The sequence below is a fragment of the Ochotona curzoniae genome, unplaced genomic scaffold, assembly GCF_017591425.1.
Source record: "Ochotona curzoniae isolate NIBS_2020 unplaced genomic scaffold, NIBS_Ocur_1.0 contig_43, whole genome shotgun sequence".
NCBI classification, from domain to species: domain Eukaryota; kingdom Metazoa; phylum Chordata; class Mammalia; order Lagomorpha; family Ochotonidae; genus Ochotona; species Ochotona curzoniae.
In genome coordinates, this window is record NW_024466218.1 from 1,974,990 (window position 1) to 1,993,143 (window position 18,154).

The 18,154-nt window shown below is 45.2% G+C and overlaps 1 protein-coding gene across 1 annotated transcript in view; it reads right to left on the reverse strand.

Annotated features, from left to right (window-relative positions):
* Positions 1-2,793: 2,793 nt before the first annotated feature.
* Positions 2,794-18,154, reverse strand: part of ANKRD29 (ankyrin repeat domain 29) — a 52,360-nt gene continuing 36,999 nt past the window's right edge. The window contains exons 7-10 of the mRNA XM_040984679.1: positions 16,085-16,183; positions 14,733-14,828; positions 12,096-12,194; positions 2,794-2,877 (exon numbers count right to left, since the gene is read on the reverse strand). Coding sequence (XP_040840613.1) covers positions 2,794-2,877; positions 12,096-12,194; positions 14,733-14,828; positions 16,085-16,183 — 378 coding nt within the window. The remainder of the gene's footprint in view (positions 2,878-12,095; positions 12,195-14,732; positions 14,829-16,084; positions 16,184-18,154) is intronic.

An 18,154-nucleotide genomic window follows, 5' to 3' on the forward strand; every position in this document is an offset into this window, starting at 1 on the left:
ATGAATGCTTACACAAACATTGGCATCATCAGTGTTTTTATGCTCGTAATAAGGCACAGTGGTTAAGACACCTCTTGGAGATAGCTGCATCCCCTATCGCAGTGACTGCGCTTGAGTTCCAACTCTGCTTCCGAGTTCAGTTTCCCATTAACGCAACTGAGGTCTCAGTAGCCCACATGAAAGACCCAAATGGAATTATAAGCGGCTAATAGCAGGGGTTGAGGTTGTGACACTGTGGCTTAAATTATCACTTGTGGTGCCAACAGCCTATATCAGAACCTTGTTCAAGTTCTGGTTGCTGGCCTCCCATTCAGTTCCCTTCCAATGCACCTGGGAAAGCAGAAGAAGATGGTCTGCATGCTTGGGTGGGAACTCCAGATGGAGCTTCTGGCCCATCCCTGGCCATTGAGACCATCTGGGGAGTGAACCAGCAGATGAAAGACTGATTTTTCTCTATGTATCTTCCTTGCTGTCTGCCACAATGCCTTTCAAATACATAGGTAACCTCAAAAGAGTTTTTAAAAACATGGAAAAAAGCAACAGAAAAATGTGGAAAAGGCAAATTCAGTAATATATCAACTTTATTTTGACTTACAACATGGAAAGTGTCAGCAAACAAATATATATATAATGAAAAACTTTACTAGCTCAGTTGAGCCAATGGTTTGCATAGGAATTGCTTATTTTGAATCTTCGGATGTAGGGCCAATGAACTATGAATTAGGTGATCCTAAAACAAAAATCATTTACATGTATGCAAACTAAAAGGCAATTTTTAAAGTATCAGACTCTTTATTCAATCTTGGAAAGATGATCAGTCATCTTTCCTGCTATGGATAAAATCATAATGTAACCTAGATGAAAAGTGACCCTTCTAAGCTCGGCACTCATACCCATACTAAGAAAGACTCCATTAAACAGTATGAAAACAAACAATTGGCTTCATTCCCAGGACTCTGATACTGTTTAGGTCATTATTTACTTAAAAAGTGAACTAAGAACCAAGTCAACCCCACTTTTGTCTTCTAGAACTTAGCGGCACATGAAATACTGTTTGGTTTTATATCAGTAATAAGCAATTGTTTCTTAGCATGAGGACTAAGGGAAAATATGTTAAACAGGTGAGGCCCCATAATTTTCCTTTCCTAAATGAATACTGCTGTTTTCTAATTCCCATAAGGGAAAATGTGTATTTGTACAACTCTGTTGAATACAAGAATGCCAGTGAGGGAATTGACATATTTTTTTAAGCTACCAAAGATTTTCTAGCTGGATGCTACAGTGCTACACAGCTTTGTAATTTCTCATCCTGAAGTTGCATGGCAGGATTTCTGCACAGCCCAGAAGGCTGTAGGCCTCTTGGAGGCTGAGGGCAGCTCATTACTGGTTATGCTGGGATATTGAGCCAAATAAGTCCTCTTTAATGGGATTACTCCTAACACATTTCAAGGGAAGAACTTCTTATTTCAAAAATCATAATATATCATTTACTGAGTTAAAGGCAACACTTTAGTATCAGTGAAAGTTGGTTAGAAATTATGTGGGAATTATGACATTGTCCTCTACTGCAACATGTCTTCACAAAGAACATCAGCTTGAAATAGAAAACAACCTGAGCAAGAAAGCTAAAGATGTGTTCAAGTAACAGAAACGGTCTCTGTTTGTTATGACACAACACAGAAAGGTTCACTTTTGTAGACACTGTTAGGCACTGTCTGAGGCTGCTAGATACTGTTGACCATAAAGTGCTTTGAATGTGAAACTCAACCCTTTCAATGAAGAATTCAGTAACCCTCAGGATTCTTTCTTGGAATCAGTCAACCCAAGAGCATGCATAGATAAATGCTTATTAAACACTAACAGTCTTTTATTACTTGCGCTTCTGCAATTGAACAGCAACACGCAGAAATTGCTGATACTCAAAGTCATTGTATAAAGCGATGCAGTGCTGGAGCTCAAGCCCCCCACAGTACATAAGGTCTACTCCCTTATGGCATGGGAAATACATTCCCAATGTCAGAACCAAAATAAAACCTCAAAGAGGACAAGCTCAAAGACACAGGTTGCTTGCTGAATTTCCAAATTTGCCCCTGGTATCCTAATATACCTATAATATTGATTCTAAGTAATTTTTTTATGTGTCAGGAATACGGTGAAGATCAAATAACAAATGCAGAGTTTGTCTTTTTCTATAGTTCAACAGTCCATCTTTTGATTGGCACATGGTGAAATGTCCAAAGTAGCTTTTTAATAGCGTGTGTTTACACATCATTGACTCACTCTGATTGCAATTTCTGGTCTAGGAGAGCAGAAAACATTCTTCACTAGAGTAACATACATCAATTTATGTCGTGTAGGGTAGACCTTTATGTCTGCAGAATACCCATGTAACACAAACCAAAAGTGCATCAACTTACTCAAGGCCAAGCTTTCAGGCCAAGCTTTCTGCCTCCTTGCCTAGGACCCCAAATTTTGTCCAACTCAGAATTTAACCCAGAGACCCAAATGAGCATAACTTAAAAGAAGTATCGATGGGTCCAGGAATATGCCAGCCTCCCTGCCACCCCGAGATGAATCCCAGAGCATTGTCTAAGAAGCTCACGTTCAGGGAGGGAAATGGAACCCTGAATTGTTCCACTCCTGACCAATGCCCAAAGCACAACTTTTCTTGGCCAGGGACCCACAGGGTGGGCATTTTTTGTTTAGTCTTGTATTCTTTAAAAGAGTCACTGTTTGAAAAGGAACTTCCTGTGGGACCATGTGGTTGAGGTTTCCATCACATATGGTACCATGTTAGTTCTTCCTGTGTCCTTCCTTACTTCGCAGGAGATGTAATATGCGTTCATTTTTGGTTAGTTCTGCGGGGAGTTCATTGGCCTGAAAGAAGCAAAGACAGGTGTTAATGAATTTTTTGCACCTGCGGTAGTTTTTAAGGGACCCCAAAGGCACATCTGACCCACACTTTCTTCTTCACTAATGAAAGAACCCCATGGACTTCCTCTTTAAGCGTTAAACATCTCCTTTAAATGTATACATATCCCATTATTCTCTTATTTCATTCATTGTAAGAGTTACTAATCTGTTCAGCCAAATCCCATACTAAATTATAATCTAGAGACCAACATCCTGCTAATCCTAGTATCTACATTTCCAGCACAAAAATGTCTGTCACATCTAATATATCCCCAATAACACACTGGGCAGTCTGTGATACCTTCAGTTTAATTAGTACATCCTATGAGGTGATTTGTCCAACAGAGATGGTCTGTCAGCAACAGCAATACTGAGCTTGTATATACTGCATATCTCATCCAAGGATCTCAAAGTCAGGAGATTAGCAATGCAAGACAGGTTCTTTTTGTCTTCATAGTCTATATTTTATTATTTTTAATTGATATTTTTAAAAAAGTTATTTGCAAGGAAGCATTAGAGAGAGAGAGAGTCAGTCTTCTATCTGGTTGTTTACTCCCACATGGTCACAACAGCCAGGATTGGGCTGGGCCAAAGCCAACAGTCTGAAACTCCATCCAGGTATCCCATATGGAGGAAGGAGTTTAAGCACTGGGGCCATCTCTCACTGCATTCCCAAGAGCATTAGCAGGGAGTTGGATTGGAAGTGCAGCAGCCAGCACTTGAATGGGTAGTAGCTTATCCATTACACCACAATGCGGACCCCTATTATTATTTTTAAATTGTACACAGTTATTGAGTACATTGTGAATATTTGGTACAAGTATACAATGTATACTAATCACATTGGGTAATTAGCATTTCAACTTTCTTACAAGTTTGTCAGGAGCTTCTTTAGGGTCTCCCCTAGGAGTGCAGGAGCCCAAGGACTTGAGCCATCCTTTGTTGCTTTCCCAGGCCACCAGCAGGGAGCTGAATCAGAAGTGGAGCAGCTGGAACTTGATGGGATGCTGGTGTCACAAGCAGAGGATTAATTTGCTGTGCCACACATCAGCCCCAGGAAGTCAGTTTTTCAGTGTCTACATGTAAATGAAAACATGCAGTACTAGGACAGGTGTCTTCTGATGAGAAGACAGGGTAAAGAAATACCCAAAGCATAAAACAACCTGGAAAGAACTATACATGCCACCCAACTTGATATTACTGTAAGTCATTTCTTTCCATACTACTGCTGAGACACAGTATTCAATGAGCCAGTCCTTACTCTAAGCAATGGGTGCAATGGGGCAGAGGTTCTTGGACTTTTTGGTCTCTAATTAAGGATTGAGCATTTCTGGAATGAGTGTTTGGGACAGAAGTTACAATTCTGTTTGGGAGGAGGTGGCACAGTAGGCTAATTCTTAGCCTTGTGGTGCCACAGCATCACATTTGGGCACCAATTCCTATTCCCCAGCTATTCCACTACTGATCCAGCACCCTGTTAATGGCCTAGGAAAGCAGTGGAGGATGATCCAAGTCTTTGGATCCCTGCACCTATGTGGGAGGTCTAGAAGAAGCTCTGGTTTCCAGCTTTGGAACTGCCCAGCTCTGGCTGTTGGAGCCATTTGGAAAGCGAACCAGGGGATGCAAGATCTCTCTCTTTCTTTTTCCCTCCTCCCTTCTCTCAGTATGTCTGACTATTATCAAGTAAAAAAAAAAAAATCTTAAAAAAAAATTATGAGCCTGGCGCAAGAGCCTAGTGAGTAAAGTCCTCGCCTTCCATCTACCAGGATCCCATATGGGTGCCAGTTTGTGCCCAAGCAACCATGCTTCCTATCCAGTTCTGTGCTTGTGGTCTGGCAAAGCAGTTGAAGACGGCCCAAAGCCTTTGGACCCTGCACCTGTGTGGGAGACCTGGAAGAAGCTCCTGGCTCCTGATTTTGGATGGACTCAGCTCTAGCCATTGCAGCCACTTGGGAGTCAATCAGTGGATGGAAGATCTTCCTCTGTCTCTCCTCTTTGTATAACTGACTTTCCAATAAAAATAAATAAATCTTTAAAAAAATATTCTGTTGGAGATACCTGCACCCCATATTGGAGTGTCTGGGTCCAAGCCCCTGTTCTGCTTCCCATTCCAGTTTCCTGCTCCTGGAGGAATTCCTGGGAGCCAGAGAGGATGGTTCAAGTGGTTGGCTCCCTGCCTCTCTGTGGCAGACCTAGAAGGAGTTCTGGGCTCCTGGCTTTGATTTAGTCTTGCTGTGGCACTGTAGGCATCTGGAGAACGAACCAGAGGGTGAAAGGTCTTCCTTTGTCTCTATCTAACAAAATGAACTAAATATGAATTTATTTATTTATTTGTTTATTTTAAAGATTTATTTATTTATTGGAAAGTCAGATATACAGAGAGGAGGAGAGATAGAGAAGATCTTCTGTCTGATGATTCACTTCCCAAGTGACCGCAACGGCTGATGCTATGCCGATCCAAAGCCAGGATCCAGGAACTTCTTCCAGGTCTCCCACACGGGTGCAGGGTCCCAAAGCATTGGGCCATCCTGGACTGCTTTCCCAGGCCACAGGCAGGGAGCTGGATGGGAAGTGGGTGTGCCGGGATTAGAACTGGTGCCCATATGGGATCCTGGCGTGTTCAAGGCGAGGACTTTAGCTGTTAGGCCATGCCGCCGGGCCCCATCTGAATTTAAACATTATTGCATTCCTCTTGCAGTTTTTAACTTCCTAGAAACTAGAGCATTTCAAAAATACAATTACCTGACATCACTAACGCCCAACTAATTAATGCTAATCCTCAGGGAAACGCGAGGTAAAACCATTGCTGCCACTTCATACTTCTACAGTGGCTGTTCTTGGAAAGAGATTGGTAAAGAGGTGCAGAAAAGACAGCTCTGACTCTTTGTTGGTAGACATGTAAATTAGTGAGGCATCATGGAGAACTGTATGGAGGTGCCTCAGAAATTCAAAATAGAGCTACTGGAAGATCCAGCAATTCCACTACTGGGTAATAGCAAAGACACATGGACAAAACTGTTGAAGAGGCATCTGCACTTCGATGTCTACTGTAATACTAGTCACAACAGCCAAGAATTGAAAACCTAAGTGCCCATGAGTGGCTGGAGGGACAAGGAAAGTATGATGGACATAAAGAGCGAATACTACTTTACCATCCTAGTAAGGTAATATGCTGAAAATCTGTCCTTTTCAACCACAGGCAGGAAAATTGAGGTCATGTTAAAGGTAGTGGACCAGGCACAGAAGACGAGTACTGGACAGCCTCAACTCACATGTGAGTCTAAAAAGTTGGCATGAAAGCACTTTAGAGTAGAATAGAGGATACCAGAGATGGCAGAGCAGCAGAGAGGGAGGGATGAGGCTAAGCCACAGTAGGGGTGGGGGAGCGAAGGTGTGACAGTCCATCATGCTGTCCGGTGATCGGAGGGAACTCTAATGCAGTGTAGAATTACAAAAAACTACAAGAAAGGATTTTGAATGCTTTCTTTTTAATGAGAAACATTTGAGGAGATGAATGTTTATCCTGATTTTACAGTGTATGTATGTCTGTATGTATGTACTGAAAGATCACATGCTGGCTTATAAACATGCATACATTTATGTGTCAATGAAAATAGAAAAGTTTAAATATATGAATTGATTAAAAATGATAAACTCATTACTGGCTAACATAAATATCATATTTACAAAAATCCCCAGGAAAGTCTTAAGAATAAAAAAAATTGTTATAAAAGTTGCACTGGGTTGTTTTGCCTCTTTTTTTTTTTTTAAGATTTATTTTATTTATTTGAAAGGCAGAGTTACAGTGAGAGGTACAGACAGAGAAGTCTTCCATTGACTGGTTCATGCCCCAAATGGCCACAATGGTCAGGGTTGCACCAGGCTGAAGCAAGGAGCCAGGAGCCACCTATGTGGGTACAGGGACCAACCATTTGGGGCACCCTCTGCTTCTTTCCTAGGCACAGTGTCAAGGAACTGGATGGGAAGCACAGCAGCTGCGACTTGAACAGGGCTCTCATTTGGGATGCTGGCACCATTAGTGGCAATTTGAACCACTGTACCACATCATGAGCCCCTGTTGTACTTGTTTCTTTTTTTTTTTTTTTAAGACTTATTTATTTATTGGAAAGTCAGATATACAGAGAGGAGGAGAGACAGAGAGAAAGATCTTCCGTCTGATGATTCACTCCCCAAGTGAGTGCAACAGCAGATGCTATGCCGATCCGAAGCCAGGATCCAGGAACTTCTTCCAGGTCTCCCACATGGGTGCAGGGTCCCAAAGCATTGGGTCATCCTGGACTGCTTTCCCAGGCCACAAGCAGGGAGCTGGATGAGAAGTGGGTGTGCCGGGATTAGAACTGGCGCCCATATGGGATCCTGGCGTGTTCAAGGTGAGGATTTTAGCTGCTGGGCCACGCCGCCAGGCCCTGTACTTGTTTCTTTAACTGTGAATCTTACAAGAAGACAGCTGGATTGTCCTACCTGCTGTTGCATCCAGTCTATTGTGATGAGCTGTTGAAATTGTGATAGGCTACTAAGGCACAGGAAGAATACTAAGCCTCAAGGAGACATGTGGTTAGAACAGGGAAGAGCGTGTTATTAGCTTTAAGGATGCCTGTAGATATTCACTGATGCCATGCCAATCCTTGATAAAGGGTAGTTTCTTTAATTTTTTAAATTTACTTGTTTTATCTATCAGAGATGTAGAGAGAGACACAGAAAGAGATCAAGCACTCTTTAAACACCCACAAAAGCTGGGGTTGGGCCAGGCTAATGCTGGGAGCTGGGAACTCAACTCAGATGGGAGTGGCAGGGAGTCAAGTGCTGCCTCTGAGGGTGCACATGAGCAAGTAGCTGGAGCTGGGAGTGGATCAAGGGGTTGAAGCTAGGCACTCTGATACAAGATACAGCTGTCCCAACCATTGCCTTAACCTTAAGGCCAAACGTGTACCCACAGGGGTGGTTTCCTGAAGGTTAATTTCAGTGTGGGATCTGAAATCACAGCAGGGTGCTTTTTGTACTGTTGCACTGAAATCCACAGCTCTGTCTATGTACGGTTGGATCATGTGCCCATGTCTGACTTCAGCATTGGGTACTGCTCACAGACTTCACTGAGCTACATTTACCTTCCCAATGTTGACACATTCATCTTACAATACCAAAAAGTCACACTCATTAGCATTACCGTTAATTTATTCTCTGGCAGTCAACCCCAGTTGCTCTATCTGGGACCCTGTTCCTAGGTGAAGCTCCTGAAATATCCACGTTCTAGACTGAAGCCAACTCCCCAAGTGCCACCCGCTAGCTAGGATCTTCCTTTTGAGAATTATGCACCTGTCACAGTGATCTGCAATATCACATGGGACCCTACATGTTGCTGCCGGATTAAATCTGAGTGGAAACTGCTATGCTGTGCTATGCTACCACAGATCAGAGGCCCTTGGATGGGGTCAAATTCCACAACTGAAGCAGAGGCTTCACTAATGCAGAGAAATGATCTAGGTAAACAGCCCTAAGCCTACGGAATGACTTATCTGTGGACATAGATCATTGGGCCATGATGAGCAGGTGGCGAGCAGGCAGGAGACAGGAGCTGAGAGGGGTCACTATCAACTGTTAGCTGGCTGCCTTCTGTGACCATCTCCATGAGTGCCCAGATCCTCGACTATCTGATCATAAGCTCTATCCCTTCAAACTGTGTTGTCAAATTTGGATCAATCCCATCACCACTCTGAGTGACACTCATGTAGTTCCAAAGACATGGTCTCCATTCTCTGTATTCACTGAATTCTCAGCACGCTAAGGCTGTGGGTATTGTTCCAATGACGGTGCCCAGGGCTAGCCCCTATTGGTCATCTTGCTTATTGTGTGGCAGGACTAAAGATCCATGCGTGGACAGTGGCAGAGAATCCACTTCCTATTGTCAAGATTTATTTAGCAGTTTCATTGGGAGTCCACCTTTGATGTGGAAATAGAGATGATTATTGCATTGTTTTATCCTCACATCTGGATATGATAATTTCTATTACACAGTTACTATATATCCCCTTAATGAAAAGCCATTAAACAAAATCAATAGCAGGAAGAAAAATAGAAAATGTACAACCATGAAGTTAAATAACATGTTACTAAATGACCAATGTATTGCTGAAAAAAATGAAAAAAATTGTCAAAAGCCTTCTTCAAGCAAACAAGGTCAGAATACACGTAAGCAGCAGAATGATGGACTCGTGACTGTGTACGGAGGACCACAGTACTAGGATAACACAGGGGAAATCAGTGGGGGTGGGAGGAGATTTCAGGAAAGGGAAGGGAAATCCCAGAGTCTGCGGAACTGTATCATAAAATAATAAACAAACAAATAAATAAGTCCATGTGTGAATTTCCTCCTCAGGCCTCTGCCTTGACCCCCAGAACCGAAGTCCTGCATCTCTGGCAGGAGAAAAGGGCTTCCGTGTTAGCTAAGGGGTCACTTTCCCCGGGGAGCCTTGAGAGCCCTGCTCACTCTGTATTGCCATCCCTTGTTTGTCTTTATCTCCCACCCCGCCCCTCATCCACAGTAAAATCTGAGCTCCATGAAAACAGACTGAGAATCTTGGTCACCACTGTGTTCTCAGAATAGAGCACGGTACATGATATCTAGCAGTCTGTTCAGGAAGTATTTGGTGAATGAATGTAGGAATGAAGGACAAAACCATTGGATGGCTTCTGAGTGTGCGGGGCCTTCCTTTGCAGCTACTCCCAGGACTTTAGCAGCTTCTGTTCTATGAGGTTCTATTGTGAATGCCCACACATACATGTTCAAATACTTGTTAGGAGGCACACAAACACCATTGGAAATCTCAACCGTTGTTGCTGATTGTTCTCCCATTGCTCTAGCAGACACACAAGGAACTGCGCTGTTTAGTTCTGGTTTGAAGTTGTCTAGTGTTGCCCCCTTGCCTTCAGTTAGTACTGAACAGCTTACAAACAAGTAGGAAGTTTGTGTACAAGGACTAAAACATGACAAGATCTGAAAGGAAGGCTTATCACTCCACGAGGTCAATGCATGCAGAACAAATCCAAGTATCTCAGGCAGTAACTGAGTGACTGAATGGGAAGTAACACTTCTACATACAATGTAAAATGAGAAGAGCATCTCTTGGCAAGTTGTTTGGCACTTAACACTTTCTTTACCAAATGTCAGTAGCTAACTGCTCTTGTTTTTTTAAAATTATAACATGGCAATAGATGCTTATAAAAATGGAGAGTATATGAAGGTTGCTTTTTCATACCTTTCCTCCTTTTCTTTCTTTTTTTTAAAAGATTTTATTTATTTTTATTCGAAAGGTGGATATACAGAGAGGAGGAGAGACAGAGAGGAAGATCTTCCGTCAAATAGTTCACTCCCCAAGTGGCTGCAATGTATGGAGCTGAGCTGGTGCCCATATGGGATCGTGGCATTCAAGGCAAGGGCCTTAACAACTACACTATTGCACCGGGCCCTCTTTTTTTTTTTTTAAGATTTATTTTATTTGGGTCGGGTGGCATGGCCTAGCAGCTAAGGTCCTGGCCTTGAACGCACTGGGAGACCATATGGGTGCCGGTTCTACTCCTGGCAGCTCCACTTCCCATCCAGCTCCCTGCTTGTGGCCTGGGAAAGCAGTCGAGGACGGCCCAATGCTTTGGGATCCTGCACCTGCATGGGAGACATGGAGGAGGTTCCTGGCTCCTGGCTTTGGATCAGCACAGCACTGGCCATTGCAGTCACTTGGGGAGTGAATCATCAGATGGAAGATCGTCTTCTCTATCTCTCCTCTTCTCTGTATATCTGACTTTGTAATAAAGAATAAATAAATCTTTAAAAATAAAAAATTATTTTACTTGTATTGCAAAATCAGATATACAGAGAGGAGGAGAGACAGAGAGGAAGAGTTTCTGTCTGATGATTCACTCCCCAAGTGACCGCAACAGCTGGTGCTGAGCCAATCCAAAGCCAGGAACCAGGAACTTTCTCCAGGTCTCCTATGCTGGTGCAGTGTCCCAAGGCTTCGGGCTGTCCTCGACTGCTCTCCCAGGCCAAAGGCATGGAGCTGGATTGGAAGCAGGGCTGTTGGGATTAGAACTGGTGCCCATATGGGATCCTGGTGCATTCAAGGTGAGGACTTTAGCTGCTTGGCCACTGCACCAGGCCCCATACCTTCCCTTCTTAATAAGTTCCAGTCCACATCTCCCCACAGTCAGTTGGTGGTTAGATGTCTCCCATCCAAGTACTAACCAGGTCCAACCCTGCTTAGCTTCTGAGATCAGACAGGATCGGGCGCGTTCAGGGTGGTATGGTCGTAGACAGTTGGTGGTTAGATGTATTTTCTCAAGACATTTTTTTTCTAGGCTAGTGTCTTTTCCCCAGTCCATATATTGACAGCTAAAGCAGATATCAAATAGGAGGAAGTGCAATGACAATCTTTTTTTTTTTTTCCTATTGCCACTGTGACTGTCAATTACGAATGTGGAACTAGAATTAAACAGGTTGGTTTTAGAACAGTGGCGTGGACTTCATTCAGCAGAATGAAAGTGACATTTTCCTATAGTTTTCAAAAACAACATGAGTGATTCTGAAGATAGGAATATCCATCCACAGAATGTTTTAGGGAACATGAAAAATGACAGAACAATACTTATTGCCCATAATGATTATTCCCTGGTCTCCCCCCTGCCAGGAGGCTGCCTCACTGTTAAATGAGAACCACTTTGGATACAGGGGTTTTAGTACAGTTCCCTGGGCCCAAATGTACCATGCGCGAGTGCTCTTAGCATGCATAAGAATGAAGAGAGTCTGAGTGTCATCTGAATGTCCCCTAAGGTGTCATATGTTCAGAGTTTGTCTCCATTGGGAGATATGGAAGCACATAAGGCCATGAGGGCAGAGTGCCCACAACTCTGGCACACATTGGGTCCCATGCTCTCTGTCTCTTGACATGTGATGCCCTGGGCTACCCTGGGACTTTTTCAGCAAGGAGGCCACCACTAGCTGAGACTCCGGGACTCTGTGTCTGCCTGAGGTGTTCTGTTGGAGCAGCAAAGAGCTGATGCACGGAGACACAGAGATGCTGATCATTTGACACAGCATGTAGAAGTATTACTTCCCATCCCCCCTTGCGCACAGGGGCCTGGAGGAGGTAAGAGATGCACTGAATGGGTACCTTGTTTCTCAGCGATGGGTCCGCCCCGGCGTCCAGGAGCAGTGCAACTGTTTTGATATTCCCACTGAGCACAGCCGCATGGAGTGCCGATGTCCCGTTCTAGGAGAAAAGTGATATGTGGGTCAGGAGTGAGCTCGCAGCCGGCAGCACTTAGGTTGGCCGCCGTCATGCACCGTCGGAGTAAGCAATCGTCATGTTACAGCCTTACTCTCTGTATCTCCCCTTGTACTTTCCAAAGTCCTGCCTGTGCCTGGGTCAGCGTCCTCAGATACAGAACTGACGCTAGTGTAAACACTGCCCATGTTCTTTTGCAAGTGAAGCCAGGGCTCCGGGCCCAGGGCACCTGTGACTTCATGGTCACACAGAAGTGTGGAGCTGCACACAGAATGGAGCTGCAGAACAAACAGCTACCTTTCCACCTCCAAAGACAATACATATTGTCTCTATACTTCTGGTACCGTTCCAGCAGGGCAGCAGGAAGGGCAAGCTGGCCTAATGGGTCACCCTGTTAGTCCAGCTGCAGGCACCCGGCCCACTCAAGAGGGCAGCTATGCAGTGACTGGGCTTAGGAGGGAAGACCCAAGGGGTGAAGCAACACCCCCAAGAGCTTGAACTGCAGCATTTCTGGGTACAGAAGGCCCTTAGGCTGCTCCTATTCTATAGCATCTGTGTTTGTGGAGATAAGAAAGCAGACACACACGGTATGTGTGGCTGGATCTGGGAAGGGAGGGGCAGATAACAAAATATCTACCATCAGTGGACGTCACAGGGCGTTAGTTCCGTAAGACAGACACATCTTTAATTAGCACATCTTTAACAAGCTTACTTTCCTAAGTATTCACACTTTTTAAAAAAACTCTGACTTTGTTAAAGAGATGATCAAACAAAAAGAAAAAAAAAAAATCCAGCAACGTAGCATTTTTCAACAGTTGCTTTTAGGATATGTCTGATAATTCAGTAATTTGATTAACCCTTTCACTATCTACTTCACCCATTTGCAACATGTCTTAGAATTTAGAAAAATACACTTGATCTTAGCCAAAAGGCTGAGAAGTGATTAGAATTCAGAAAAATAAAGCCTGCTTAAAGTGAGACTACATAATGCCGATCCGTTTCTATACCATGTTCCTTTTGTTCAGAGGTCACTTTCAGAGACAATTTGTTCTTATTTTACAATTTCTTTTCTCTTTTCTTTTTTTCCTTTTTTTTTTTTTTTCCACAAGGGCAGCCTTCTGGCTTTGCAGCTCATGGAAAATTCGAAGCGGCTCATTAGAACAGAAGACAGTCCAATACACTGACGGCAGCACTTCTGACATCAGCTGGCGACAGAAACTCAGTCCAAAAACATAAAAGAGCAGACATAAACTACCCAAAACACTTTTGGGGGTCATTCAAGTCGACTTCATTCTCTGGTAGATCCTGGGTACTGCCCTCAGCCTGCCAAATCTGTATCAATCTGAGGCAGACATTTAAGAAAAGAGCCAATGGCAGCCAGTGAGTCAAATCCAGCCAGCTGCCTATTTAAGTGTGTGTGTGTGTGTGTGTGTGTGTGGCGGAAGCTAAGGATTGTTTTTAAGTTTTTCAATGATTAAAACACAGTAAGCAAGTATTTGGCAGTAAGTGAAAACACAGGATTTCATAGATATGATGTCATAAACAAATAGAGGGTTATGGGCATGCAACCCCCTACTTTTTTCATTTTTTTCTGCCTGTTTTCATGTGATCATGGCAGAACTGAGCCAACTGACATAGGCTATGTGGCTTGCAAAGCCTAAAAGGTTTACTACCTACCTGGTTCTTTACAAATCAAGTGTGTAGACCCTGATATTTACCATGGAGTACTGTTCTTCTAATGCCAAATATTTACAACCTTAAAAAAAAAGAGCCTGGCGTGGTAGCCTAGCAGCTAAAATACTAGCTTTGAAAGGGCCAGGATCCTATAAGGGCATCAGTTCTAATCCTGGCAGCTCCACTTCCCTCCCTGCTCCCTGCTTGTGGCCTGGGAAAGCAGTCCAGGATGGCCCAAAGCCTTGGACCCTGCACCAGCATAGGAGACCTGGAGAAAGTTCCTGGCTTTTGGCTTCGGATCGGCTCAGCACCAGCTGTTTTGTCCTTTGGGGAGTGAACTGTCAGATGGAAGGTCTTCCTCTCTGTCTCTCCTCCTCTCTGTATATCTGACTTTCCAATAAAAATAAATAAATTTTTTTTAAAGGAACCTGGGGGCTCAGGTCTCCAGAATGACATAGTTTCTGAGGCTGCCAGGTGTTCAGGTTTATTTTATCTTGCCAAGAGTGGCAAAAGCTGAGTAGGAATGCAAGCACCTGCTCTTCCTTGATTTCACAAAGCTTCCATACGGTGTCTGCTTTACTTCCCACTCGAGTCACTTAAATTCGTATGTCTCTTTTTTCTTTTTCAGGAGAACTCGGGACTGCTGGCTCTGGTTTCCTCCTTCGTCCTCTTCTTTATGGTGGCCAGTGCTCATGAGCCTCCAGCACCAGGAAGCTGCAGTTGTGTTGTTCAAGGATACAAACTAGCCAGGCTGATTACACCTCCAATTGTACTGAGCCCCCAAGTGTGGACTTCCGGCTCCCAACCTCTCCTGCCTACACACTGGTGTCATTTCTCTGTTGGTCTTACCTTCAAAATACCGAGAGTAGGTGAGAACTTCAGCAATTCCTCAATGACGTCATTGTACCCTTTGTTGGCTGCTTTCAAAAGTGCTGTTGTACCATCCTGTGCCGCCGGGGAGGGGGGGAGGGAGACAGGCTGATAAATAATGTGTGTCGTGTGGGTTGAGAACTCAGGGATGGCTGAGGATTGGGAAGAGCACACTTGTCAGAAATGGGCAGGATTGGCAATCAAGCACAGGTCAGTCCTGTCTTAATCTAGGGGCATTTTGGAGCACATAGATCCCAGACAGCTTATATTGTCTTTGAACTCTGCCATCTGGGAATTCGTATGTAAAACACTGGGTAAAGGACAAGAAGAACTGCAAGAGCATATTTACCGGGCCACTGATGAGCAAAAAGTCACCCTCATGACTTGGCAGAAACAGTCTTCTCTTTAGTGATTTAAATACCTGTGGAACTGTAGTCACTGTTTTAAAAATGTATAGCCACTTGTGCTAGTCTTCCCCCTGTCCCAACCCCTAGATAAGATATCTATCTCTTCCCAGGAGCGGGGCATGGCGCTAAGACTACAGTCTGCTCAACAAGAATGTTACACCAACATTGAGCTTCTGCCGCTAGCGCAAGAGGAGACTTTTCAAATCTCTCTTTCTTTTAACAAATCAATGGCTCTGTTTGAGGATTAGCCCACAGTGCTCTGAGGAGCCTCTGGATGCCCTTAGGACTCACCTGGCATCAGGAAGAAGGAAGGTGGGGTTTTCCTTCAGTGGCTTTAGCCATTGTGGGAAGAAGGAAAAGAGGGTGGGAGCTAGGACAGTGCAGTGTGCCTCGATCTCCCCTTTCTGGTCTCCAATTAGGAGAGGGGCAGGTGGGTGACATCATCCAAGCTCTATGTAAGGGCATGGAGCCCATACACAGCAAATACCCCAGGCAAACAGGATGGTGCTGAGATGGGGGTGAGGGTGCGGACAGAGGGCCTGTTGTTTGGAGGGCACTCAGGCCAAGTTGGGTAACACCAGCAGGGGCTCCTGGAGACATCAGGTGGGTGGGGGACATGCTGGGGATGCTTGAGTGGGAGCCAGTGGGATGCAATGCTTTGCCTAACACCCAGAGGCCAGCAGGAGGCATGCCACCACCCAGGGGATTACCCCTGACTCCCAAGGTCAGCCTGAAGCCAAGACTCCAACCTTTCCCAGTGTGCCCACAAGTCATGTCAGGAGGAGGGGAAGAGAGGGCCAGCAGCACCTGCTGTTTCCACTGAGTGGGACTTTGCTTTCCTGCTTCAGGGCAGGGGGAGGTGGAGAGGAAACCCGGTGATTGGCATGCTGCACTGGGGTCTGGAGGGTGGGCAGTGCTACTCACGTTGCGTGTTGCATCCCGGTCAGCCCCGCGTAGCAACATCACACGTACCACCTCGCTGTGGCCCATTTGGGATGCAATCCACAGGGGTGCAGTGCCGTCCTATGGGGAGGAAAGAGAAGACTCTGGGTCACAGTTGCCCAAACTGAAAGTTGAATCCCTATGTGCTCGCTAGGCACTGAAGGGAGAAGAGGTGTTTTAACCCTTTGCTGGAGACTGGCATCCTTCCATGCCGCAGACAGCTTGAATAAGTGCCAGCTCTTGGCTCAAGAAGCAGCTATTTTGGGGCTGGATCTTTGGCCAGAGTTCCAGGGAAGGCAGTGTGGGCCCCTGATATGCACCTGAAGGCACAATTTCACAAACCCAGAGAGGAGGAGCCACCCCTCGCAACTTCCCTACTCTCCGAGGGGTCACACCATGACCTTGACAGAATACACTCTGCTTAGTAGCGTCCTGTCATTCCCACAGAAAAGTGCGTGGGGCCCATTGCCTTGGAGTCGGAGGACAGAGAACTTGGGATTTTTCTCCTAGTCCTCTGTTTCGGTATCCAGAGGCATATCCCCACCCCTCTCCACCTTCAAGGGAGCTTAAATTCTACGCGAAATGTGATGTTGCCTCTTTCGAGGAAATGCCATGCATTAGGTCAGAGCATTTTTGATCTGATTTCCTGTATAGCATTCTCCAACCACTCTTTTGTCATGGGCCCCAGGTCACAAAGCTAAGGACTGGTGCTCCAGAGAGGAACAGGTGAACTCTCCAAGGCATGGGCAGGAGGCACCAGAAGTGGAGGTCAGCCCCGAGTGTCCACATGTCCTTGTTCCTCCTGAGTTGAATCTGGGCATGAGAGTGGTGGTGGGGTGTTTCCAGATGGAGAGGAGTTCTCGCTTCTTGGGATTAAACCCCTTAGAGAAGCTCTACTCTGGGCTGGTGCTGAGACCCCCACCGCCCGCCCACAACCATCTGGCAAATGTGCATCCAGGAGTCTGACACAGTGGAGAAAGGGCAGGAGAAGGCACAGGATCCAGAAATGGTTCAACTTCATGTCTAAAGTTCTTATGGTAATTGGCCTGATGAGATGCTTTAGCCAGGTGAGGTAGAGTTCCCATAGTAGATGGGAAGGATACAGGATACAGAGTGACATTTTTGAGTTACATTTTGTACTGTCTCAGGCCATCCGACTCTAGACTCTAGCCTTCAAGGCAAGGCAGGCGCGGCACTGCTGCCCTTGGCTGTGCTGGGAAAGGGAGAGAGGACAGAGCTGTTTGCCTGGGGCGGTGGATGTCAGGAAAGGTGAAGGAGGAAGGCAGATGATACTTCTGTCTCATACTTTCCCAGGGCCTCTGACTATCATAACACCTTGGTTGGTACTTTTAGTTTACAAGGCATTTCCACATTCTTTATTTCTCTTAGATTTCTGATTCCCTTAAATTCTAGATTTAATGACTTACTCATTCATATAAGCAAGCAGCCATGGATTTAAGTACCTTTGGAGTCTCAGGCCAAGGACTGAAAATTAGCAGTGGAGAAGAGACATTGAAATTTCAATGCTGCAAAAGAGTCCGCACAGGATAAGCCTGGAGAGGGGTCCTGTCATCCTTACAGGGTTAACTTCACAAATAGGGTGACAGTGGACGTGGGGCTTGAAGGAGGACCTGGATATTGCCAGAGGGGAGAGGCCATTCTGGTTACTAGAATGAACAACTGTGGTTATGGCGGTTTGGACAGGCAGGGTGGGAAAGCAAGCTGCCGAGGTCCAGGGTATGAGGCGTTCCTGGAGAGGCATGGGCCGGCGGCTGGAACCACCCTCCACCCCCAGCTTGTGTGGGCGAGCTTTCTGTGATGATGCCCCAGGTGGCTTTTGTGCTTTGCTCATATCTCCACTAGAGGGCAGGCAGGGACAAGCAGCCAGAGACGACGGGCCCTGGTTCCAGGTACTTTTCAAGGGCTTGGTTGCTATGAATAAAACTATTGATGGATAAAGTGAAACAACAATGAAAACCCAAAAAACCCAAACTAAAAACAATTGCTGAGAGGTGCTGCATTGGGAATTGCTGTCAACATTAGCAGTTTATA